This window comes from Chiroxiphia lanceolata, chromosome 2 (genome assembly GCF_009829145.1).
Source record: "Chiroxiphia lanceolata isolate bChiLan1 chromosome 2, bChiLan1.pri, whole genome shotgun sequence".
NCBI classification, from domain to species: Eukaryota; Metazoa; Chordata; class Aves; order Passeriformes; family Pipridae; genus Chiroxiphia; species Chiroxiphia lanceolata.
The window spans coordinates 73,036,690-73,062,474 of NC_045638.1; the positions used below are offsets into that span (position 1 = coordinate 73,036,690).

The window sequence follows — 25,785 nt, forward strand, 5'->3', positions numbered from 1 at the left end:
TAGTTCTTTTCAAGAACATTTTAATTTTCAAGAATTTTTAAATTAAATTTTAAAATAATAATGTGTTATAAATAAGGGGTTTCTGCTGTGTCTTCAACTGAAACTGGTCCTGAAATATCCATAAACTTTGATTCAAAGTAAGATTTTTATCAGAGTATGATTTTTCAATTCACAACTGCTGATAAGTCATGGGTTTACCACTTCCAAAGGAACTGGATAACATTACCTGGATTTTATTTAATATACATGTTTTCATAATGGTCTCTGCTAGGGTGCTTTTTCACAGCTTTACTATACCTCCATTCCAGTAGTTCTTTGGGAACTAAAATAAAATTTGAATTGGTTTATTCGGTCTTCTGACTTTTGAAGAACCCTTTTTACTTCATTTTGCTATTTAAATGCTGGAAAATGTCAGTATTTGGTATTCCATCTTTATTCCGAAATAAACACGTCTAAATTTACTTCTGAATCACGGAAGCTGTGCGTTTGATTTATCTGAAGGCAAAATTGTAGAGTACGTAAAGTTCTAGTTTGTACAGAGCTGCCGTTATCTTGAAGTTAAAAACTATGGGGCACAAAGTATTTGTCCATTAAAAGAAAACTGAATCAATCTTTTAAAATCACTCTTTGAGGTAATTAAAGAAGGTTGACTCTGTCCGTCTGCTGTATTTTGATAAAGATCTTAAATTGCAAGTGTGCTTGCCTATTATCTTTTAAGTTGGTAGAATAAAATGATCAAACTGGACCAGTGTTTTTCTTGTGAAAAACTAGAAATTATAGGAGGAAATCGATCCTGCAGAAGTTTAGGTATTTCACTTCAGGACAGACGTTGTCCGATGCTAAACTACACAATGAAGTGTTTGTTAGGAGTTAGAGAGAGGTCAAGAGTTTTGGACTTTACCGATGGCTTGGTTTGTTTTCCCTCAGGTTTTCTGGGGTCACTGCATCAATGCCCTTATCCATTCCATCATTCTTTTCTGGTTTCCACTGAAAGTGCTGGAGCATGGTAAGGGCTTCTTTATTTCTTATGTCAGTAACTGATGTTCAGCGTTATAGAGCCAGTGTGTTTGCAGAACAGGGGGTCTTAGCAAGTCTCAAGAAAATAATGCTGACAGACAGTTAGTGGTCTGTAGCTGCTGAACTTTGCCAGTTACCTAGTGGCTTTCAGAAATTATTCTAATTTAACATAGTTATTGTTCATATAGTGACTTTATTATGTGAAAAATGAACCTGTTGCTTTGCAAAAAGTTTTACCCAAATACTGAATGTCTTATAAAATGCCTTTTTTTTTTTTTTTTTGGTAGTGGGTTGATACCTCAACTTCTAGCTGCATAATGTTCTTACAGCAGCTGCCTGACAACCATTTGCTTTATATCTTGTTGGACCTTTCCTATTCAATAACACAGTACTGTAAAAGTAGGATGAAAGAGAGATTTCACTACTATTTAAGTCTTGTGGGGAAAAAAATGAATTGGCTGAAGTGGAAGTAAACCAGATCAAGAGCCAGAGATATTAGGAAATGAGACTTTTTGTTGTACAAATTAGTGTTATTAAGCCTTGCTTTTAATGAAGGGTAATGCAACTACATGGTATTTCAGGGACCAGTAAATCCCATATGGTTCCTACCTAACAATATAGTTGTGTGAGAGGGAAGAACTGTGGGAAATCTGTTCTTTTACTGTAGTAAGAAGTAGGACTAGATCAGATGAGGAATTTAGGGGTGATGATGAAGGGAATAGTATTTATCTAAAATAACAAACAATTTTTTCAAAAGTGAAACTCTTTCCTGGAAAACACTGAGTTCAAGAAAAGCTTCTCAGCTCCAGGACGGATTAATTGGGGAGGAGTTGAAAGAAATGGAAAGGGAAGGAAGATGAATGCTTACATCAGAGGCATGATGGTAAAGATACTTGTGGGAGTCAGGTTCATGTTTCTCTATCTCGCTGAGGAAAATGTCAGTATCGTATCCTCAGTGGGAGCTTCACATGCTGTCTGATGGACCCTATAAAGAAGGGACTTCCCTTTCCTCTGTATGCGGGCTGGGAGAAGGTTGAGTTTTGTGGGAGAGGGGTTTTTATGGTTGAATGGTTTTTGTTTTGATTTGAGGTGTTTTATTGTTCTCTTTCACTGTTTTTATGAGAAATGTTAATCTTGAATAGCTCCTCTTAAAATCCAACTTCAGAAATTTTAGGTTGACATCTGTAGTGGTAACAGCTAAGAAAAATAACAGGTTTTGTTTTATTCTTCTGTAGATATTTTCCGATTCCTAAATAGATAATGTACTTTTCAGCAATTAAAATTACAAGACTGAAATGCCAGCTCAAAGGCTGACTTTGAGTTCCTTCGAATAGGTTTGTTAGCTCGCTTTCCAAGGAAGAATGAATATTGAATTTTCAAGTTTTGTTGCATTTCCAAGTGCAAAAGGGATTTCAGTGCCAGAGACAAAAATGTGCCATTCACACTGGGACGTTTTTAACCTGTCAGGTTCCTTAGAATATGAGGTACATATAGTCCATGAATGAGCACTTGTATAGTTTCAGAAATGAATGTTCACTGAGTGTCCTGCTATTCTCATTAACAGAAATATCATTCTTTTCAGGACTGCATAGCCTCCTAAAGTGAAAGGTCATGCAAATCACTGGGGGGAAGGGGGGAAGATGTTAACTTACTGCATTAAAATGTAACTTTAAAAAATTGAGACTTACAGCAAAATTTATTCAGTTACTTAAATGTGCACTGTGATGTTACACTAGAGCACAACCAAGTCATTATGGCAGGTTATTCTATCAAAATTGATACACATTTGGGCATGCCTTTTCCTTAATAAACTGAGACTTTTGGCATCAATAGAGTTCAATAGGCATGGAGGACTGAATTCTGTAGTGCTCTTCACCTTTTCCATTGACACCAGAGGAAAGAGCAAAATGACAGTTTTTAAAACTTGACATATACTTGCGAATGATGTGGGAAATGCCTGACACTACACCATGTACTGCGGGAGGAGTTGGGCTGATAGAGATGCCAGTGGCTAGAAACCAAACCAGTTCCTAACCAAGCTGTCTCAGGCTTTACTCCTGTTCCAGTGTTTGTGACTGGTCTATCTGCTGCTGTTTCTTAGTAGTTAACATTCAAAAGAGAAAAAGCAAGCAGGGATAGAGAACTAGCGATCTCTAGAAAATGCTCACAGCCTGTCAATTCTTTGGAGACAGCCACGTGCAGCCATGGTAGAAGAAAAACAAAACAGGTAGCTTGGGTTAACTACACATACTAAATATAGAGGATTTTTTATCTGTAAGCTGGGCAGAGTCTTCACTACAGAGGTTAGGGTGTCTGAAATGCTTCTTTATAGGCTTAAAAATTTACTGATCCTGGAGTACATGACCCTTGTTTAAGGATGTCAGATTCAGTTTTGCAAATAAAACTAACAAAATGGTACTGTCGTAGTATAAGCACATTGTGCTAGGCAGTATGTTTTTATGAATAGGTCCAGGGTTTTATCTTGTGTTTTTCATCCCTGCTGTGCTTGTATTTATCCAGCAGTTGTCTTAAAACCTGTGAAAATAGCAATACTTACCATGCTTGAGTAATGCTTGAAAACTCCCGTGAGTTTAAGTTCACTTGGCGTTAGTGTGGCAGTCTAGTTTGTTTTCGCGGTGTTCCAGTTTTATTCCGCAAGGGCTAAGGAAGACGAAATGACATTTGAAGTATTGCCAAGGTTGGCACTTTCACGTGATAGATTAACGTGTATTTACCCTTGTGCACACTTGACTAGAGAAAGGGTATGTGGAGGCTGAATACTGCTCTGTTGCTGAATTAACCTCCAGTGGGATATTTTCGATGTTACATGTGTCCTTTACCGATAAAAGCTTTCTTCTTAATTCAGCTCTCTTTCACCACAAATCAGTTGATGTTTTACTGGCTTTTTCGTCACAAGCACACAAATAATGAGTTTTATTAGATACTGGCTTTTTCGTCACAAGCACACAAATAATGAGTTTTATTAGAGGTGACAATAAGTAGTACAGAACAGACTGACAGAAAAATTGGCACACATACCTTAGCTCTTAGAGGCAAATTACATGTTATACTCTGGCAAACATTTCCTCTTTTTCTAGGCCAGCTTCTGGCAACCAGGGCTATGGATATATGCTCTATCTGAGCATCATGTATGAGACCTGGCTTAGCACAGCTTCTGCATTACCATTTTCTCAGCTTCTAAAAGTGCTTTTATATGTTCAAAAAGGCAAGGTTAGGACCAGCTGTTTTCTCCTGAAAATCTCCATGTTATTTAATCCATTCCGTTGATACACTAATGTCAAATGTGATAATTTTTATGTTTTTTTTCAGATGCAGTATTCACAAATGGCCAGGGAATTGACTATTTATTTGTTGGAAACATAGTTTACACTGTAAGTTTGTGTATCCTGGCAATTTTTGAATAGTAGAATTCTTTAGAGTCTTTTTTATACCACCAGAAAACTGTGTAAACCTGAAGAAAGTGTGTGAGTAAAGTAATATCAAACTGATGCTGTGTGCCTGATTTTCCCTCTTTCTTTTCAATTTTTTTCCCAGACATGCACCTGCAATAGCTTATGCCTTGTCCTTCCCTAATCCCACACTGCCAAGTTCCTGTGTTGCTGGCTACCTAAATGGTAGTAGCTTTTGAGATGTAAAGGGAAGATTGGACCATGAACACCTTTGAATTTGAAAGTGTTAGTAATGAAGTTGTCTTTTTTCTTTTTTTTTTTTTTCCCTTGCAGTATGTTGTAGTCACTGTTTGTCTGAAAGCTGGCTTGGAAACAACTGCGTGGACTAGAGTAAGTGCTTTCCAGTATCTTTTATTTTATTAACCCACCTTCCTCCCTAATGAGTATTAATGCAGAAAAGAAGTACTAAAAATCACTTGAGACTTCAGAGTTCTAATTGGATCTTTCATGTAAGGATAAACTGCTAAGCTCCCTAAGTACAGAATGTGAGAGGAATGAACTCAGAGATCACACGATATGTGTGATGAAAAAGGACAGCCTGACAGAAGTGGGAAGAGTACGCTTAAGTGTATTGTCAACATCTCTACTTAAAAATGAGAAAATTTTGCATGAAATCAACATACTTCTGTAATTGCTTAAGGAAATAGATCTGTAGCTCCTTTAAAATTAATGCAATGGGGAGCAAAAGGTGTCTGCCCACAGATAAACAAATGGGCTTTGAAAACGTCTTTGAACCAGGTAAAAAGAACTAGTGACTTCACATTGGTTTCAGAGTTTTTGTTTGGAAACTTAGTGTAATAAGGATGTTAGTTAAATGCTGATGTTGATTCCCAGATTTGAGTTATTCACTTGCAATGAGTGAGGGCTCTGTTACTGATAGGTGACAGAATTCAGCAGGGCAGTGACCTCCAAAGAGTATGGGGGGATAGGGGAGGGCTTCTGTGTTGATGAACCTTCAGCACCTTTCTCCCCTTCTTTCCCCCAGCCCCTCTGAAACACTCATTTTTTGATTCTGATCTAGTCCCTGTTTCTTCACACCAGTAAGATACCATATTGGAATCTACTTTTTGTGATGTACAAAGAAACTTTGCTGTTTTGAGGACGCAATTTATTCTCATTTTACGAGTTTCTTGGAGGGGCTTGGCTTACATCTTGTACCCTCATTGTTTTTGTTAGTTATGTTTTATTTCATTCCTCACAGAGGAATTAAAATCAATGAGATTATGTCTGTTCTGAATTTTAAAGATTAAATGGTATCTGTACAAGTTATTTAATTGTTGGGGAGATGCTAATATTTTCTGCCTCATTCTCTCATCTAAAAATAAAATCTCTTTTTTCGCTGTTGCTTATGAATCAATTCTGTATTGTGTACCAATGTTTTAAAATGCAAAAATATTTAAATTAGTCCCTAGTGCACTAGAAGAGGGTATATCCAAGTCTGCATTGGAGGCATGTTAGCCTGCTTAGATCCTGTTTTATTGTGATTTATTTGATGGTTCCTCGACTCTCCTCTTCCCTTGGTAACTGGTCTTTTCAGTCACTGGGGGGTAATCACGATGCCCTCTTTTCTAAACTTTTGTTTTAAAAGATACCATAATGGTTAGTAGATCTCAGTGTTCTATAGCACTGACATTTGATAGAGAAATTATTGTTATGCACAGAAAAGTGGTTGTGTTTAGAATCAACTTATCCTCTCGGAATCTGATGTTGGTTATAGTTATTGTTTCAGCTGTGAGTGAATCAACACACAGAGAATCTTTAGGTTACTTAAAGAGTATTAAATGTACAACCTTGAGTTAAGCCTCTTCTCCATCATCAAGTGGATTGTTTACAGGCAGTTTGTTCTTGAGAGTTAGAGGGACACTGCCACTTGGGAGAACACGATGGGTTCAGTGGAAAGCTTTAAATAAATAATGCTGAGTCAAAGTGGTTGAGAGCATGGTATATCCAGTAGGTAGTGTGGAAAGAAAGGTTTTGGAAAAGTAGTAACATGATGCATAACAAAATCTGCACATTAAAGTTATGTGGAGCAGTTTCATGTTACATGTTACCTATCTGGAATACTGCAGTAGGCTTTTTTCCAAACACTTACAGCTTTCTTCACTGCTTTATCACACTACATGAACTGTTTCAGATAAATAGGAGACATGGCAGAACCATATACTATGTCTGGGTTTTATGTGAGAGCCTTAATTTCTTTTTTCTGACTGTCATTCATTTAACTCATCTGATGGACTTGCTTCTGGTTTGCACATGAATTCTCCAGGGTTAAATGGCAAAGATCAGTGGAGAATCAACAGTGAAAAGGTTGGTGGGGTGAGTGTATAAGGAACATCTTCAAACAGGGCAAGGAGGGCTCATCACGAATGTAGAAGCGCTTTTAAAGATAGAGGAGCAATTTGGGTAGATATAAGCATGAGGTGAAGAAATGATTGGGACAACCATGGGAAGAAGGTAAAGACAATATAAAATGAGTGAAGTCTGCTCAGCTGGAAAGGGCGGGGTGAAGAGCGGCAAAACTCAAAAACTGTCCTGCCAGCAGATTGCAAAGAAAAACCTGAGTGAGACAAAATAATTATGGCATTTCATTAGCATAAATAGACCTCCTACAAAATAAGGCTCTGTCTTAGGTTGGTTTCTCTGCTTGATTTTATTTTTACTGTTTTTAATCATAAAGTCTAGGAGTCTACAGCTTGGAAGCATCAGTCCAAGCTATCCTGAGCCTTCTGTCCACTTGTCTGAGAGGAAGGCTGTGGCTCGAGGATGTATCATGTCCTTTTTTGGAAAGCAGTGCTGCCATTGCATGGGACTGACTTTTCTTAAAGATGAGGTCTTGCAGAAGCCTTGCAGTACTTCAGCTTTGGGAAGCTGAACACTACAGTTGTTCACTGGGGCAGGGCTTTTAGTCAGAATCTTGATGTGAATTGACTGTAGTTTTCAGAATAGCAAGTAAACTGAAAGGATAAAATCGCTCTTCTCCAAGTATTTTTAAAAAAATAGAACAAAAAATACTTCAGTCTCTTTGTTTTCTTCATATTAAAACTGAATCAGGCGTGAGTGGGTTTTGTGGGTTTTTGTTTGTTTTATTGGGTGGGTTGGGTTGGGGTTTTTTTGGTTGATTGGTTTGTTTATTGCAGGCTTGTTTTTAATGAAGTAGTTGCTGGTCAGATCTCCTGGGGGAAACAGAATAAATAGCAAAATTTGAAAACAAATCTTCCTACCCACTGTGTGTCTCCAGGAAGGGGCCTATCCCATGTCCTGCTCATTAGCCCAGCAACTTTTAGTGTTGAACAAAATTCCAGCTTTCTGGGAGTGCCTAGAAGAGTGTTCTTTCCGCTGCCCCTGACATTTTGCTGTATGAATGCTTCTAGTGTAAGGCGGCCTCTAGTTGGTCCCAACTATCTGCCAGTCTGTAGTGGTGCTGCAGACTTCTTGCTTGTTTGTTTTCACTGCCTCTGCTGGAGAAAGCTGTCCTTTCCAAGGATGTTAAGTGGTTCTAGAGTAGGACCAATCTTCTCCTTCTTCCAGAAGTTTGTATCTGTCTCACAGCAGGCAGAACACAGTACTCAGACAGTTCTTTGGTTCTCAGACATACTGTTCAAAAAGTCAACAGACACAGTCATCAAATAGAAAGTATAAAGCTGAGAACTGAACAAGCATGCTGTGTCCACCACAGCAACCAGTATGTGAATTCATTCCCATGTTCCTAAACTCATATGTAATTAGTAATTAAGATTTATGCAGGTATTTCTCTGAATTGCAGCCAAAGTCATCAGCCGCAGAAGTTGTTGGCATCCAAAAAAGCTGGAGCAAATAATGAGCTCAGTTGCTCGTTACAGCTGAAATTACTGATTCCATCCACTGCAGTGTAAAAGTAAAACAACTTAAATCATCCTGAACAGAAAAACAGTTTGGGCATGTAGAAAAAATTACTTTCTTTAATGCAACTGAGATGAAATCTGTGCTGGATGTATTCTTGGTCACTTTAAAACTACTTTTATTTTCTCTTAGTGAGTCTACAGACTAAAGAACCAGTAAAGATGTAAGCTGTGTTGCATATCTGTAAATCACTTAGAACACCTTTAAACAAAAAAAGCAAAGTGGATCAGTAGATGTTAATTGTGGTAGTGTATTACATAGCACTGCATCTTCCTCTATGAAAAGTGAGTGATGCATACAGCTTGCATGTGTACACTGCCATAAGGGATTTGTCCATGTGAATTTTGACCTGAGCATTTGAAAATTTCCACCTTGATTTATGTGAATGTGGCACGCAGGAACTAGATGAGAGAAATCAGAGTTCCAAGGAAAATCTGGTGGGTTTTTTGGAGCTCCAAATAAGATAGATTGGCTGAGAAGACTATCTGTCTGCCCTGTTGCGAGGCAGAGATTAAAGAGAGCTGCTTTATGATGTTTGAACAACCTGTGCCACTGGCCTGAAACCAAGAGCAGTAGACAGGCCTGAGTGAGACCGACAGAGACCTGAACAGGGAAACACTTGTAGGTTGGGTGAATGGAGGAAGTGACCTGTGTTGACTCTCCTTTCCCTGTTGCTTGACAGTTCAGTCACCTGGCCGTCTGGGGAAGCATGCTGCTCTGGCTCGTGTTCTTCGGTGTCTACTCAGCCATCTGGCCCACGTTTCCCATCGCACCAGACATGCTGGGGCAGGTCAGTATGAACATTTGGCTGAGTGGGGAGCTGCCCAGCACAACTCCCTGAACACTCACACAATGCTTGGAAAGGAATTGTGCTCTAATGAGAGTGCTTGTTCTTCTTTTTAACCTTTTCTTAATCCCTGCATTCATTTAGCTTAATCTCCTCATTAGAAGAGCTCTCTTTCTCCCCAAAAGTGACATCATATATGATTATGTGCACTGGGGATAGTATATGACAATTCTCAGTTCATGTCAATAGCAGTGAGACTGACTCTTTCTTTAGTGCCTTCCTGGTAAGATTTTGTGTGTTTGACTAAATATCATATTTATTTGGTTTTTTTTTTTAATAATGGATTCTTTCTTTTCCATATATTTTGCTTTCATAGTGTTCTGTTTTTCCTTCATTAATTTAAAATAAATTGAATTTTCTTGAAAATCGGATGAGGTGGTCAGAAGCAGAAGGGGACCTGCTATGTTACTGATCCTTTTATATTACTAGAGGAATTGTGGATTTGTTCCTTCCACATCAGCTGAGTTCCACGTGGTGAAATTTTTCTGTCGGTGTTATTATTTCAACTCATGGTGAGAAAATCAAGTTGCAAGCCTGTCAAAGTCATTCAGGAGCCTCATGCATGTTTAAAATAGGGGGCTACCATGAACAATTAAGGGCGTAATAAATGTAGGATAATATGTTACTCTGTAGAAGTGGAACTGCTTTCAAAATTACCAGTAAAATGTATTTTGTAGTAAGTTTAGACTTTTCTTTAATGGAGAGATGCTGTTTATGATACAGAAAGAAGAAAAGCAAACTAATAATTTTAACAAATTAGTTAAATATGCTTAGATTGCAACCCTTGTGTACTACAAAATAATGATACAAAAGTCAACTGATGGCAAGTCACTTAAAGATTTTTGAGGTTATTCCTGTGAGTCTGTATTCAACAAGAGTAGTCAGACATGATTTTTTTGCTGGTTCTGGCTTAATACATATTTTATTATCATGTGCCAAAACACTGAGGGTAATGGAGGCTATTGTAGATTTTCAGCAGCTTTTTACAAGTGAGACAAACAGCTGACAGGCTGGGATCAGCAAGTAATTGACTGATAGACAAAGCCTCAGTCCTCTGATAGTATTTCATGGTGATCTTTATGTATTTCACAGCAGATACAGCATCAGTATCTCTAATTCACATTTTCATATATTGCGCAGAAATTTGATGTCGGTATCATGCAGAACCATGAATGACTTGTCTTCAGCAGACTTTTAGTGCTTCCACTATCAAACAGTATCACATACAAACAATATGGTGAGCTGTTGCTTTATACAAGAAGGGTCAGGCTATTGGCTTTAGCTTGGTGTTTCTTCTTTTTTTCCCCCCAAAATAGCTCTCTTTTTTTTATTGCAACTTAAGCAGAATTCATGTTGTGTTGGTCATCAACATTTGCTCCAACATATAAAACCACAGGTCTCAGAACAAAAGCTTCATGTTAATAAGGCTTTGTTTTTGCTTTAATGTTTTTAGAAAGTGTTTCTATTTAACCTTTGGTTTTATGGTCTGGTTTTCTGACACTATGACTTCAGAAGTGATGCTAATATCTTGCCAAGATGAAAATAATGTAATGTACTTTTAAATGAAGAACACATTGACTGATAAAGTGTCTGCTCCAGTACTTGTGCCCCTGGGTCAGTAATTATCAATCAAAAATGTTAAGAATAGGTCATCATTCTATGAAGATGCTTTTTGAATTCAAGCAGTCAGAAATAAGCTGTTGTATGGCTTTCAGTGTGTGTTGGGGGGATCAATATCAGTTTTCTTGTATCTATATCTACCAGCTTTCTTGTATTTTTGAGAGCAGGAGCAGCAGTGGAAGAATGTTGGGTTTTTGTTTCTTTTATCTTTTTGTAAAATCAGAGGAAGGTCCCAAGGTAAAGGGAGCTTGTTTACCACTTGCGTTAACTCCCACAAAGTCTCTTGAGTAATCAGTTGCTGTCATGAAACCAGCTCGTGGTGAAATGAGCTGGGATTGTGCTAGGCTCTAGCCTGTAAAATGAGTTATGTTGCTGTTTCCCAGACTTAAGCAATTCCTTTACCCTTGCTGTCTTCTTCATTTATAAGTAAGCAAGGTATCTTAAAAGCTTTGATTTTATTTTAAATCTTGCCAGTATGTTTATCTTCAAATAAATTGAACTCCAGGATATTTTAGATCCTCATAGTATGCAAATCCAATAGCACTCAAAGGGAGCTGATTTTAACTGTAATACTCATCTAGCATTTGGGCCAACCAGGAGTTTGTGCTGTCAGTAGGAGGCATAGGAGGTGCAAAACATTTTGTTCTGTCCATTCATGAAATGTCAGAGGGGAGCCTAAGCAGACTTTTAAGTATGTGAAAAGACACTTTTTTTCTGCTGGGGTTTACTAAACTGTTTGCACTAAGTATTTCTTTATCTTGCCCATAGCATCTTGAGCATTCTCACAGGGAAGATAATACCGTTTTCCCTCCTTGAGGGCAAAGGGAAGCAACTTACTTATTCTCTGTCGTCAAAGAGTCAACGTATTTCTTCTGTTTCCCCTACGATATTCATAATGGAATACATGTGACATAATAAGACAAAACCCTGATTAAAATCTCAATAGTCCTTGATAGAGGTTTTCCAATAGTATGACATCTGGTACTTTGGAAGTAAACTCTCTGGCTGTTTTGGGGGAACCTTTTCAGAATGCAATTTTTCTTTAGTAGTATAAGCAATAGTAATAGAAGAGCAAAGAAACCTTTTGGTAGCTCTTTTGGCTTTCCTGAATATTTGCACTTTTTCAAGTGAAGTTCTTTTTATAATTGCAGAGAACAGTGACACTGAGAAAAGTTGATGCCTTTTTTTTATTGTCTTGCCTTTGGAGCTAAGATACTTTAATGGAACTCACTGCGTTTGAATGGGCACTTCCGGATGACAGTATTTTGTACAATATATGAATCCTTTCCCACCCTTCTGTAGTTATGACTTACCACCACAGATTGTTGAAAACAGGTAGATGTCTGTGTTTTTAAAAAGCTACCTACTTTGATACTCATTAATTATAAGAGGCAATACAGAAATGTACTGCTCTGAGGATGTGACTGCCTTTTTAATGATCATTTTCATGAACTTTTGGGGCATTTAGCTCATAATCCAGTGATATTTTGTTGACCAGCACATTAGCCATAGTTCTGCCCTCTTGCAGTCTTGGCTATTGTGTTTGTTTGCCTAGGGATGGGGATTTGGTGTCCTGAAGGGAACAGTGAGTGCTAACAATTGTGCTTATTTCTTGCATATATCATATACATGGTGTGTGAGATATTCTGCTCATATTCTGTTGTGTGGATTTCTTCATAGGAATTGAACCATACTTTAGGTTTATGGGAATAATATTGCACTGTTTAGGATCAAAGTCTCTCTGTAGGTATTACCACCCACACACATACCTAAATACCTGTACCTGAAAGTGTGTACAGGAAGGAGGATGTTATGACAGTGATCATGCTTTGAGTCTTGATTTAGATGTTATTTGAGATAAGAAAAACAGATTTCTTCATTCCCTGCCTTGAGCTGAAATTTTTAGTGTTTTAAGGGAGAGTGGGGTTGGCAGGGAAGGGATGTTGCCGTCACCCCTCTGAAGCATCTGCTGTTGTTGATGATGAAAAGACTGCTTCTTAGATGTGATTTTTATTTTTTTTTTACAGTTTATTTACCTTAATATAAGTGTTGTGTTTTGTGTCTGCCTCATTAGTTGTTGTTACCATTAAGGAAATTTCTTTAGGAAGATGAGTATCAGTCTCATTCCCCCTCTGCCTAGAGGAAAGGGGGTAAAAGAGGGGGAGTTTTAATCTGATTTTGAAAGGGTCTTATTGTGGTTATTCTGCAGTACAGGTTAATGTTCCTAATTTTTTTGACATTTGCTTTAAGCTGTGTGTGGTCATATCAGAACTGGGGTTTAAGAATCTTTTTGTGTTTGAAACCCATTATCTTGATCTCAGGACGTCAGGAAGCCCATCTTACCAAACCTCATGGCTGGAGGTTTTGAAGTTGGAGCTACTGCACTTCCCAGTTACTTTTATACACTTGTAGTTGAGAGAAAGCTCATCAAATCACAGTCCAAATAATTGTACCACCAGCGTAGTGGACACAGCTCTGTGTAAGAACCACTTTCATAAGTGTAATGGCAGGTGTGCTTTTATTTGCTAGTGCTCTTCACATCCTAGACAGAAGATATTTCTTGATTTTTCCAGCTGAACTGTCAAATTCTTGCTAGGTTATTTGTCTGCTTATAAAGACTTTAAAGAAGCTATGCATGAGCATTACCTGGATTAAAGGTGATTTTTAAAAGGTCCCAGTAATGAAGATCCCATGTAATGTGGCAGTAGCAGGACTTGCTTGTATTAATGGTTTGCTAAGAAAACATTTATCCCTCCTTTAGCAAAGCTTCCCATTCCTCTGTGTATGGCATTAGCAAGACAGGTTTGCCTTGACTGGTGCACTGTTGTTGGCTTTTGAGGGACGGAGGTGATGCAGAAGATGGGATGGACTCTGGTTGCACAGTCGGTTTTGTAGTTGGCCTTGAGTCTGAAGGTCTCTAAAATCTTTCTGGTTGAGTTCTTACTAAAGCATGTAAGAACTTCATGGGTTACTAGACTTGGAAACAACACAAAACAAACCCAAAAAATCCTGAAGGCGAGATAATCATTATTGCAGTGTAATAAACAGGTTTCGCATTACTGCTCTTTCAAATCCACACTGCAAAACTGACAGCTTAATGTACATTTTCGTGTTTTCCAGAACATTTTTGTCTTTCTCTGTACATTTGAACCTTTTTCCAGAGGTCTCAGTTGTTGTTCTTTCTGGCTTCTCATATTTCTGCAGTTTGGTGCTAGTTAGAAAATTGGCTGTTCTGATTGTGGTTTGTTTGTCTGCAATTGGTTGCACATTACATTGTGGTGTCAATGTTTTGGTTGGTGAAAATGCTTCATCCAGCTGTTATGCACAAATCAGACTTGGCCTGCAGACTGAGGTCCTTAATGCCTGCTGATCGTGTTTGTTTTTATTATTATGCACAGAGGTCTCCATGGCACTTGATGTGGTTTTGGAACTTTTTCTGCTCTTTTGGACTAGGCTCTGAGCAGGCAAATTAGACTAACGAAGCATGTATATATTTTTAAGCATCTGTTGAAGGAGTGGGTTTGTTGTTTTTGTGAGCCACACATGGCTTTCAGAAATTAATCTCTCACTTCTAGATCTTTGGCATGGTCTTCTACTATGTCATACAGTGCAAAGATGAAAAAATTGAGATAAATGAATGTTTTAATAAACCCTGAATGTGAAACTAATAGATTAAGCATGCTTATTTTCTGGAGGCAAATCCCCCAAAACATCCCCTTTACCTATTTGGCAGCTCTGCAGCAAACCTGTCCTAAATATTTCTAAAAGATGTCCCAGACTTAATTTCTCCTTAGAAATTATTTTATGAAGACTTTAAAGCAGGACTGTATAGGTAGCTGAGTCCAGCACTGTGCTGGCATTTCCTATCTAGAGCCATGTGAAAATAGGATTAAGCCATGATCGTAAAAACTCATTCTAGTTTGGGAACTGGCAGTGCAGAGCAAGGGGGTCAGCTGACCTTTAAACTTCTCTGAAGTCTTCATGTTTCTCTGAAATCTTCAAGACTTCCGTTTTGATTCCTGCCCTGCAGAAGAGCTGCGGCTGGCAGGTGGGTGTGTTAGATGGGGGAGCAATAGGGAGCGGTTATGAATGGTTACCCTGGGGTTGCACAGATGGTGCATAAGAGGTCAACTGTTTTTCCTTCAGTGTAGCAGTATAATCTGGATGCCAGCCACACTGTCTGGCCAATGTCTGTTTGGAGATCAGGTAGCCTTAACAAGTTTAAATGCTGCTCAGTAGCTTAAATAGAAATACAGAACATTTACACTTCTGTGTAATTGGCTGATTATCCAGATTTACTGGCTTTGGACTGGGGTGTAGCGGTGTCCAGGAACAAGCTCCTTCACTCAGGATAGAATTATCGTTCTATGCTAATGGACTGTGCTTCAAAAGTTGCATCTTTTTTCAATTTGGAGTCCAGTGTTGCTTCATGTCCTTCAAAATTTCCCCAAATTGCTTTTTTCATATGTTAAAAAGTAGCAAAGCTTTGTTGCAAGCTCGTGGAAAGATGTTTGGAAGATATCCTATTCCGTATTTTCTTAATTAGAAACAGCTGGCTTTTAAATAGAGACGAGCAGCTACTGTATTGTACGAGAGGCAGTGCGTACTAATACTCATCTACAAAAAAATTCTATGTTTTGAGCCCCATTGACAAGCAAGAACAAACTAACAATGTATGACTTGCCGTACTGGATCAGAGCATTCCTGATGTAGGCTGTGTTCTGCATTAGAAACTTGAGGATAAAAACCAAACAGCTCTGCAGTGTGGGTTTGTCATGTATGGCAAGGGTTTGTGTGCATCTTAGTGAGAAAAAACTTTTTTTTTCCTGTTGGATAGCATAACTGGAGAGTAGCCAAACATTTTTATGTCTTTTATGAAGCACTCAGCCTCTGTGGGGTCTTTTGCAGATGAGCTTTGTAGGCTAGCAGTGTGCTACATGGTGGGATGGGTAGGGTGGGCTGGAGGGCAGTGCAAGAGGCTTCGTAGTCAGGAGATTTGGATCTGCCTCTGCATGCATTCACTATGGAGCACTGCTGTGTGAGCTTGTCATGTGTGGGAATTGGCTGCATTTCCAGGCAGTGTGAAGGAATCAAGCAATATCCTTTTCCTATGCAGAGGTTACTGCCTAAATGGTCCGAGATGATGAGGAGAAGCAGGAGACAGAGGACTTAAAAAGTAGATCAGTATGCTGCTGTTCCTATAATCTGTAGGACAGAAAGAGAGGAAGATGGTAATTGTGTATGTAAGTTGATTTTTAAGAGTATTTAAACTCATAGCAATGAAGTGGTTGCTCCTTTTGAAAATAAGAGGAGTGGCAGATGGGATCTATTTCAGAGGGCAGGAGGTGACTGTCTGTGAGTTGGAATTAGTGGTTTTATGGCTTTCTTTGGTCACACTTAAGTGACTTTGTTTTCTGATGGATACAGGGAAGCCCAGATAGCAGATATTTGGGGGTTGGTTGGGGTCATTGTTTTTACCTTCATTCCATGGGGACAGAAGGGTCATGTTATGTTTTCGTTTGAATTTACATATTATAAAGGGAATATTTTTTGTGGAAGATTTTTTGTTTGTTTTGCTGAATTTGTGCTCCATGCCACTGTTTCTTTACTGCACTGCATTTTTGTAAGAGTCAAGCATAACTATTTCACATGGGAAAATATTTCCAGATCAATTTGAAACATACCTTTATTCCCTTTCCTCCCTACAGTATACATTTCATGAGATCATTTTTTCCCCCAATTGTATTATGTCAAAATTTGATCCAAAAAGCCCTGAGGAGTGGAAATGATCTCTCTTATGTTGTTGTAAGGCAAACCTTGGTACACAGGCTTCAGGAGTAGTGAGGCTGGGAGGAGTACAGCCCTTCCAAATACCCTGCCCACTGCTGTGTCAGCCAGTACAATCTGTCCCCTACGGCTTTCCTGTTAACTCAAGAGTTGACGGCAGTGATAGTATCTTGTGTGCCTCTCTACTGGCAGATGTGGTAGGCAAAAAGCAACTCTGATCTGAATGCAATGACTTCTGAGAGTGCCTTTGGGCTTTTGAGTCTGTGAAGGAAGTCAAACTGCATCTCTTTGGCTTGTAGTGCGTAGTTTCTCATTTGGGTATTTGTAGCACTTGAGGTGGTGTATCTATACCAGTAACCTTGTTGGAAGGTGTAGGAAGGAGACTGTGGAAAAGAGTCACAGTGTTATAAAAGTGGCATGTACACACATTTCCAGGGAGCTGCACTTTCTTTAGATTAGTATGTTTCAGTAGGATTGATAGGAGTAAAGAACAGAATAATACAGATGTTGTCCATAACATAATGCCTGAAGTGTGGAAGGGCCATTCATGATTATATGTGCCACCATTGGTCTCTGTAGCATAAAACCCAACAACAGCACTTCTCATTAGCTTGATGTTGTTAAGCAGGTTTCTTCCTCAACTAAGAGCTGCAACCTCTTGCTAAGCATCTTGCAGAGCTCCATCTTGCAGCTCTGGGCACATCTCCCTTTTCCAGTATATGACTGAAGGCAGTTTCGTGCTTACTGTAAGTCAGCAAGCCAGTGCAGAGAAAGCTTGGACAGTAGTGTTGTCACACACCAAAGAAAAGCAAGTATAAATATCCTTTTTCTGTAGTGTGGGAGTGCTTTATGGAGAATGCTGGGGAGGAGAAGGAAGGATTCAGTACAGAGGCTGAACATTTAGAATAATAGTTAGAATTGACCCAAAATGGGTCAGTTTTTGTTTTGAATAAAATATTCCAAATTCATGGTGTCAAACAGCATTTTTCGTTTCTCTAAGTGTACTACTTACTACTTCTTACCCTGGTCAGTATCTGGGAGGTGCCTGTTCCTTCCAAAGAAATGAACCAAAACAATCTTTTATGCAATATTTGTGTTCTTCATCTCATTCTCTCAAGTGATCGACTTGTTTAGATTGAAACTGTGTGTTTCTCATTTTCAGAAGGTTTCTGGGAAGGGAGAGAATGAATACCTACCAGCCATCAGTTCCACCTGTAATAGTCTGTGAGCTGCACCAATACTGAGCAAAGCAGATACTGAGGGAGTGGGATTCTTAGTTGGAAAGAGAGCAAGGATAGAAAAGGTAGAATGAAGAAACGCTGGGTTTGAAAGTTTCCACACCGTACTCAATTCATTGCTTGCCATTACATGGGTGTGCAAAATGTGTGAGTGACTGACTCTAAGACAAGATAATATGGTTAGCACAGTGTCATTTGAGATGTTACAAAAAATGACTGTCACCTTTGCAAGGACTTCTTTTGTGCAGTGTTTTGGAGTAGGCATCTAAGTAAACATCTGAAGGGTTTTCATTTGGTATTTATTAGTGCTCTGATTCCTGTATCTATCCATGTAAGCCGTTGCTTGCATCATGCTATTCAGCAGTGTGTATACATTCAGTAGAACTGCCAGTGTTAGGCATTTCATTTTCATGTGTGGAATAAATATGCTTGTTATGGGGTTCTGAGAGAATTTCTAAGAAAGATGTACCAAAAGGAATGTTTTTAGGCTGTTTCTGTTTCAGAGAAGTATGAAGAGTACCCAGTTCAAGCTTCGCTTCAACAGAAGCTGGATTCAGGGAAAGCCTTTCCAAATTCAAGTGACATTTCCCCACTCTGAAACAGAAGGATTTTCTTTGATAGAGTTATACAGTTGGCTTTCATTGTGCTTTTATAAAATTGGATATCAATATAAAACAATTTTTAAAAAATAGAGGAGGGAGAAGTGAGTATATGGAGTAACAAGATGGTTATCTGATGGAGAGCAGAACTAGAAAAAACGTTCTGTCAATCAGTTTTTCTTAGATGCCTATAAAAAGTGCTGTTGTCATTTGGGGTTAGGGAAAATCTCATTGAGCTGATGGGTCTCAGCATTAATGTTCATTCAGAATGTATGTGAAGAACAGTTGAACCCTTGAATCACTGGCATCCTCACACAGACCAAAAAGTGTATGAAAGGAAGCCACAAAATCTGAAATGTTTTCTGAGGACTCAATTAACATTTAGTGACAAATGTATTTGATATCAGCTATGTGTAAGGGAGAAAATATTACTGAGGAGTGTGGAATTATATCAGAAAGTTGGAAATAACCAGAGAAGGGACTGAGAGGGAACCTCTAAGTAAAATTACTGACTGAATTTAGGGTTAGAACTGTGAAGAGTAGGTGTGGTCTGTTAGAAGTCAGAAGTTTATCATGTTTAAGTGTTTATCATGCTTTTTCTGTGCAAGCAAACAGAATTGTTTAAAGCCATATATATTCTGCATCAGCTTCTAGTGAAAGTGGCCTGCAATTACTCAAATTTATCCAAGTGCTGGCTGTCATGGGCAAGACAAAGTAAATGACAACCTCTAGAGGATCTGAATACTGTGGTTTATTTCAAGACCAGAGAGATTAGTGCTCCTACCCTGTTTAATTATTCTCATTCGCATCCTCCTAGTACACTGTTATGTTTCCTACGTCTTGACTTGTCATCCCTGCAGGGAGGTCGTTGCTGGCCTGGAAAGCTGGGCAGAGAGTTGGGTTGGTTCCTGCTGTGCCACTGCTGTCAGTGTTGACCACCTGCAAGTGTTGCTGGTGAAGGTCCCTGGCCGTACCTCAGCATTCATATTTATGTGTGTCCCTGTTCTCTGAGATCTTCTGCCACTTCCAGGATCTTTCCTGCAGACAGCATCTTCATCTTCTTTCCAGACATTCTCCTTCATTTTTTTCTTAAGACAGTCACTTCTTTTTCATGGATCTTTCTTTGTGGCATGGAACTCAAAATACCTGGTTTTCCTCATATAAAAAGTCTAAATGCATTAGTACAGAACATAATCAGCCTTGTAATTCAGAGTAGCATCTCATATCTCTCTTCTAGTTAGAGGATTCAGGACATGCCACTTCTGTTTAGTCCAAATGTTACCAAATTTACAACCAGCCTGTGCCAGCTGCAGCTAGAGCAGGTTTCTGCTTGGTTGTTCAAAATTTCAGTTTTGAGTGTTGAAAGATGCACGCACACTCTCCCCCGGTTCTTTACTGCCTTGAAGCTTTAATAGAGTGTAGTAGAGTCATAAAACCATTAAGGTTGGGAAAAACCTGTAAGGTGATAAAGTCCAACCATTAGCCCAGCACTGCCAAGTCCACCACTGAACTATGTCCCCAAGTGCCACGTCTATATGTCTTTTAAGTACTTCCATGGGTGGTGACTCCACCACTTCCCTGGACAACCTGTTCCAATGCCTGACCACCCTAATAGTGAAAAAATTTGTCCAAATATCCAATCTAAACTTCACCTGGCACAACTTGATGCCATTTCCTCTTGTCGTTATTGCTTGTTACCTGAGGCAAGAAACCGACCCCCACCTCACTACTACCTCCTTTCAGGCACCTGTAGAGAATCAGAAGGTCTCTGCTGAGCCTTCTTTTCTTCAGGCTAAACAACCCCAGCTCCCTCAGTCACTGTTCATAAGACCCGTGCTCCAGACCCTTTGCCATCTCCGTTGCCCTTCTCTGGACTCGTTCCAGCACCTCAATGTCTTTCCTGTAGTGTGGAGGCCCAAAACTCAACACAATATTTGAGATGAGGCCTCATCAGCGCTAAGTGGAGTGGGACAATCACTGCTCTGGTCCTGCTGGCCACATTGTTGTTGATACAGGCCAAAATGCCATTGGCCTTCTTGGCTACCTGTACACTCTGCTGGTTCATGTTCAGCTGTCAACCAGCACTGCCAGGTCCTTTTCCACGGGGCAGGTTTCCAGCCACTCTTCCCCCAACCTGTAGCACTGCGTGGGTTGTTGTGACCCAAGTGTGGGACTCAGCACTTGGCCTTGTTGAGCTTCATACAGTTGCCCTTGGCCTATCAATCCAGGCTGTCCAGATCCTTCTGTAGAGTCTTCCTGCCTTCCAGCAGATCAACATGCCTACGAAACTTGCTGTCATCTGCAACCTGGCTGAGGATGCACTCAATCCCCTCATCCAGGTCATTGATAGAGAGATTAAACAGGGCTAGGCCCAGTACTGAGCGCTGGGGAACATCACTGGTGACCATCTACCACCTGGATTTAACTCCATTCACCACCACTCTCTGGGCCCAGCCATCAAGTCAGATTTTTACCCAGGGAACAGTGCACCCATCTAAGCCACATGCAGACAGTTTCTCCAGGAGAATTCTGTGGGAAATGGTATCAAAGGCTTTACTGAAGTCCTGGCAGACAAGATCCACAGCCTTTCCTTCGTCTCCTAAGCAGGTCACCTAGACTGTTTCCTCTCCTCTGTGTTATACTTCCAGCAGACATCTGGTAAGTTGAAATCTCCCACAAGAGAAAGGGCTGGCAATCATGAAACTTCTCCCAGTTGCTTATGAAATATTTTGTCTGCCTCTTTATCGTGTTTGGGTGCTCCATAGCAGACTCCCACCAGGATATTTGTCTTGTTGACCTTTCTCCTGATTCTTACTCATAAACCCTCAACCCTGTTATCATCATCATCAAGCTCTAGACATGCATAATGCTCCCTAACATATAAGGCTACCCCACCACCTCTCTTTCCTTGTCCATCTCATCTGAAGAGCTTATAGTGATCTATTGCAGCACTCCAGTTATGTGAGTCTTTCCGCCATGTTTCCAGTTTTCCTGCTATGCGATGTTTTCCAGCTTGTCCTCTTTGTTATAGATATATAACATGGTGTATATATATACCGTGCTGTAGGTATTGGTGTAAATGTACTTCCGTTGGGCTAATGAGCCTGCCAGCTTTTTGGGGGGAGAAGCACTGATTCCCATGTGACCGATTCTCAGAAGCTTCTATGGTTTCTAACACATCAATAACCCTTGCATTTTTGCTGCTTCATGGGTCTCCATCCCTTACCTCCACTGAGATGTCAGACCAAAGAACCTAACTTAAACATTGGTATGCCCACCACCAGACTTATATTTAGCGAGACTGGTTTTATCCCTTTTGCCCTTCAAATCTAGTTTACAGTTCTTTTGGTGAGATCTGCTACTTGTGCAGATTTTCCCTCTGTGAGACAGGTGGACCCTGTCTGTTGCCAACTGTGTTCTTACATGTTGCTGGTGAAGTGCTAATCTAGCAAATGTATATATCATTAAAGGTTTTGTTCCTTTTCTCTAACACTCTTCCAGTAGAAGTATATGCCTTTTGTTCTAAACCTTTCAAGCCTTGTGTAATATACACAGTATGTGAGAGATACACACTGTATAGGGTGATAATAGAGGGGAGAATGGACTTTGTTAGTCACGTGGATGTGAATATTTGGACAAATGTTTTTGTGCTCTGTTTCTGCCATAACACGTTGGAAGCACTGCATTGGTCTGCATTAGCAGCATAACAGAAGTTTCCTGTGTGTGATATGTCCATACAGTGCTTATAGGGCTTGTTTATGGTGGGAGCCCTTATGCTATGAGTGCAAAATTTCAGATTTCTGAGGGCAGAAATGGGCTGGAGACACCTGTAGAAATGACTTGCTAAATATAGTGTCTGAACATTAATGACTGTGGATACATTGTAACATCAGCTGCTCTCATCTGTTGCATCAGAGCTCTTCCCAAGGCTGGGTCTTTAGGAGTGATTAAATGTCGAAGTTTATTGCTAAACTGACAACTTGGATTGCACAAAGCAAATAAGTTCAATTTAACCTTCTGGATACTCATCAAGGGGATCCTGGGCTTTCCATAAAGTAGTTGGCTGTAAGCAGGCATGTACAAGTCTATCAACTTGAATGTGTCTGCAGTTTTTTACACCAGTAAAAATCACTTCAGATACTGCTCTAAGACAGACTACAAGAGGGGTTGTGTGTGAGAAAGAAATGTCAAGAGGGGCAAAGAGAAACAAGAGCTGTGGAGGACATTGCCTGAGTTATATTGTGCTCATTAATTCAATTTGAGGCAGGAATGTGTGTAAATAAACCCTGGCAGCTGCAGCAGCTCTCATTTCTGCAGGGCTTTGGCAGGAATGCAGAGGCCAATGGATATGAAATCCTGGCTCTCTTTTGAGAAATTGCAGGCAGACAGCTCAGCAGCCAGGAGAAAGAACAATCTAAGATTTACTGAGAAGACGTAATCACTTTAAGCAGACTTGAAGAGTGTGGAGTTTCAGACATGCAGATTTGGAGGTAAAATTAGTGCAGACAAAAACTAAGTCATTGGAAAACCATGGGGCTTACCTAATTCTCCTGGGTTAATGGCATTATTCATGTTCCAAATATCCAGCCTTAAAATATGGAGCATGAGAACTGTAGCTGTACCATTCAGTGTCTTCAGAGTAACCTGAGTCTGGGTTTTCAAAAGCAATTGTCTGTAGGTAGTCTAGGTTTTGTGCTGTGTCCTAAAAGTCAAATATACTGACCACATTAAGTAAACTGGCTTATGTCCCAAGGAGTTTAGTCTTTGGTCCTCTTCCTGATACTGGATCCCCACAAGTGCCTGTAAGAGCATTCCCATCACTTCACATGGTCCCATAATATATTCCCCCACCAAAATATTCAGAGGACAGATATCTCAATGGGTCCTGCAGAGCCGAGGATGGGAGAGGGACAGTTCTGCAACATTTAACAAGCAATGATGGATTCTCAGATCAGTGGATTTTTCAGCTGTATTTTTTTAAATAGTAGCAGTTGCTACTTGTCTGAATCTGATTTGAATATGAGCTTGATATATCAATGTTACATTTAAAAAGTTTTAAAAACCCCAAACACAAAAACCCAAACAGTGTGAAGAGTCCCTGACCAAAGGAGAATGCTTGGTTTTGCTGGCTTTAATCTAGAATTTTAAATAATAATGCCACCTAAAACTAAAGCAGTTTGAATTTTAAAGGCACCCAGATGAATGTTTTAATAACAGTGTTAGAGGTAACTATTAATTGATTATATTTTACCAAATGCTCAAAATGTGGTAGTTACTTTACTGATCTATGAAGAAGCAAGACTTTTTCTTCAAATGAAAACCAACTTCAGCATAGGTCTCATTTATATCTTGGTTCCATTGTCTTCAAATATTTGCATATCCAGAAATTTGTTAGAATTGTGCTGGCAAGGGAGTCTGTGTGAAAATGAGGTCTAGTAAGGTCAGAATTATAAAACAAAAGCTGCAATTGAAAGAACTTGACCTTAGCAATAATAATGCTACTTAGTACCCGAATGTTCATTGGGTTTTGGAATATTTCTTTGCACATTAGATAAATTAGTGCCAACAAATATGCTGATGTATTTAATTGTATTTTTTTTCATGTAACAAAGTTTGTCAATAACACTTTCATATTTCAAATTAAATTTCCTAAATAGCACTTTGGAATATATATACACTCTGATTTTACCACTGTTCTTTTCTGTAGTGCGGGCACCTATGTATAGCAAACAATAAAGCAGGAAGCATCCAGGGAGTTTCACAAACAAGCAGATTAAGTGTTTGGATTCTGAACTGGCAGCTATTTTGTTAAATAACTGTATCTCTGTAGCAGAAGCAGAGCTATATTAAATACACTGGCTAACACGTTGTAAGTTTTTCTTACCGCTCTTTGAGAGAATCCATGAACAGACTGAAGATTTTGTGCCTTTAATTTGAAGCAGTGATGGACGTTTGGAAATACAGGTCATAAAAACAGGGAACTGGGAAAAGGCAGCCCAACAGTCAAGCAGGGATAGATCCGGTCACACCTAATACTGGCATTAATTTTGTTGAAAGTGGCATAAAAACAACAGCATACAGAAGTTTACTGGTCCTTCAGGCAGTTGAATTATAAGCTCGTCATTTATGTGTTCTGTTTACTGTGGAAAGTATCTGTCCAAGAAGTGGTGGTCAAAACTCAGGGCAAACTGCTGAAGTCATTGGGTACATTATTTTATGCTCCTCTCTTTTTTAAACTGTTGTTTACATCCAGTGTTGTTATTGTCCCTCTCAGCCCAGCTCACCCTTGACACTGCTAGCTTCAAACATCACCTAATGTGTGATTTAGCAATAGAAGAGCAGCAAGATCTGTTCACACCTGCTGTCTTTCAATAGCTGCCTCTGGGTCAGTAGCCTCTGGCTGGCTTTGCCGTTCTTGAGAAACTTGAATTTTAATCATTTGCTCCTGTCAAGAGCAGCATAAGGAACACTCTTTCATCAGTCTCAGTACAGTGAGTCTGAACACACATGTGCAAATCCCCTGGAAGTCTCTGCTTGCTGCTAGTTTTGGCTGGAATAAAATCAGTTGCGATTTGTATTCTGCCTCTTGTGCGCTTCCCTGTTGATATACAGAAAAGCATCCAGTGTTTAAAATCTGCACACAGCACAGCCTCTCTGGCATGGTTGCTTTCTTCCTGCTTCTCTACCCATTGCTGCCCAGCACCCTGGTGTATATCCCCACTTAGGTATTCCTGGGTGCAGCCACAGTCATTTGGGTTCACAGTGGTTGTTGCCCACACCACATGTTTTTTGTGTATGTTTGGATGCATACAGTGCTTCAGAACTTAATTTCTACTAATGTACCTGCATCGCTTTGTAGGTAAGATTTTCTCTTTGTTTCTCTTACGTCCTAGACTAAAACTCTTCTCTCGCTAGCTGCTCAGAGACATATGAGGAACAGCTTTTGCAGTGTCAAGTTTGACTCCTCTTCTCCTTGGCTGGCTCCTTGCAGGGCCCCTGAGCTGTGCAGGGCTGGCAGCCACAGTCCTGCTTCCTGCTCACTCCCTGGGCCCCTTGCACCTGTTCAGTTAACCACCTCAAGGAACGTCCCATCCAGAGAAAGCTGCTCCTTTGCCCCAGACTGTGTAGTGCATATTCCAGCAGGGCTTCTAAAGAGCAGAAAGGACATAAGGGAGAACTTTTGTGAGCCGTCCAGCAGTCACAGCATGGGATTGAAGGGCATTTTCCAAAGTGCCCTCGATTAATTAGCGTTGCTGTGGCTAAAGACATACAGGAGCCCAGGTACAGCTTTGAGTGCTAGCCCTGAAGAGTCATTTCAGTGAGTTCTT

At 39.7% G+C, this 25,785-nt stretch overlaps 1 protein-coding gene across 5 annotated transcripts in view; it reads left to right on the plus strand.

The window, feature by feature from the left end:
- ATP8A2 (ATPase phospholipid transporting 8A2) overlaps positions 1–25,785 on the plus strand; it is a 318,786-nt gene that overhangs the window by 208,948 nt on the left and 84,053 nt on the right. For all 5 annotated transcript variants that reach the window (XM_032678118.1, XM_032678117.1, XM_032678121.1 and 2 more), the window contains 4 exons: positions 928–1,006; positions 4,348–4,409; positions 4,761–4,817; positions 9,049–9,156. In XM_032678118.1, coding sequence (XP_032534009.1) covers positions 928–1,006; positions 4,348–4,409; positions 4,761–4,817; positions 9,049–9,156 — 306 coding nt within the window. The remainder of the gene's footprint in view (positions 1–927; positions 1,007–4,347; positions 4,410–4,760; positions 4,818–9,048; positions 9,157–25,785) is intronic.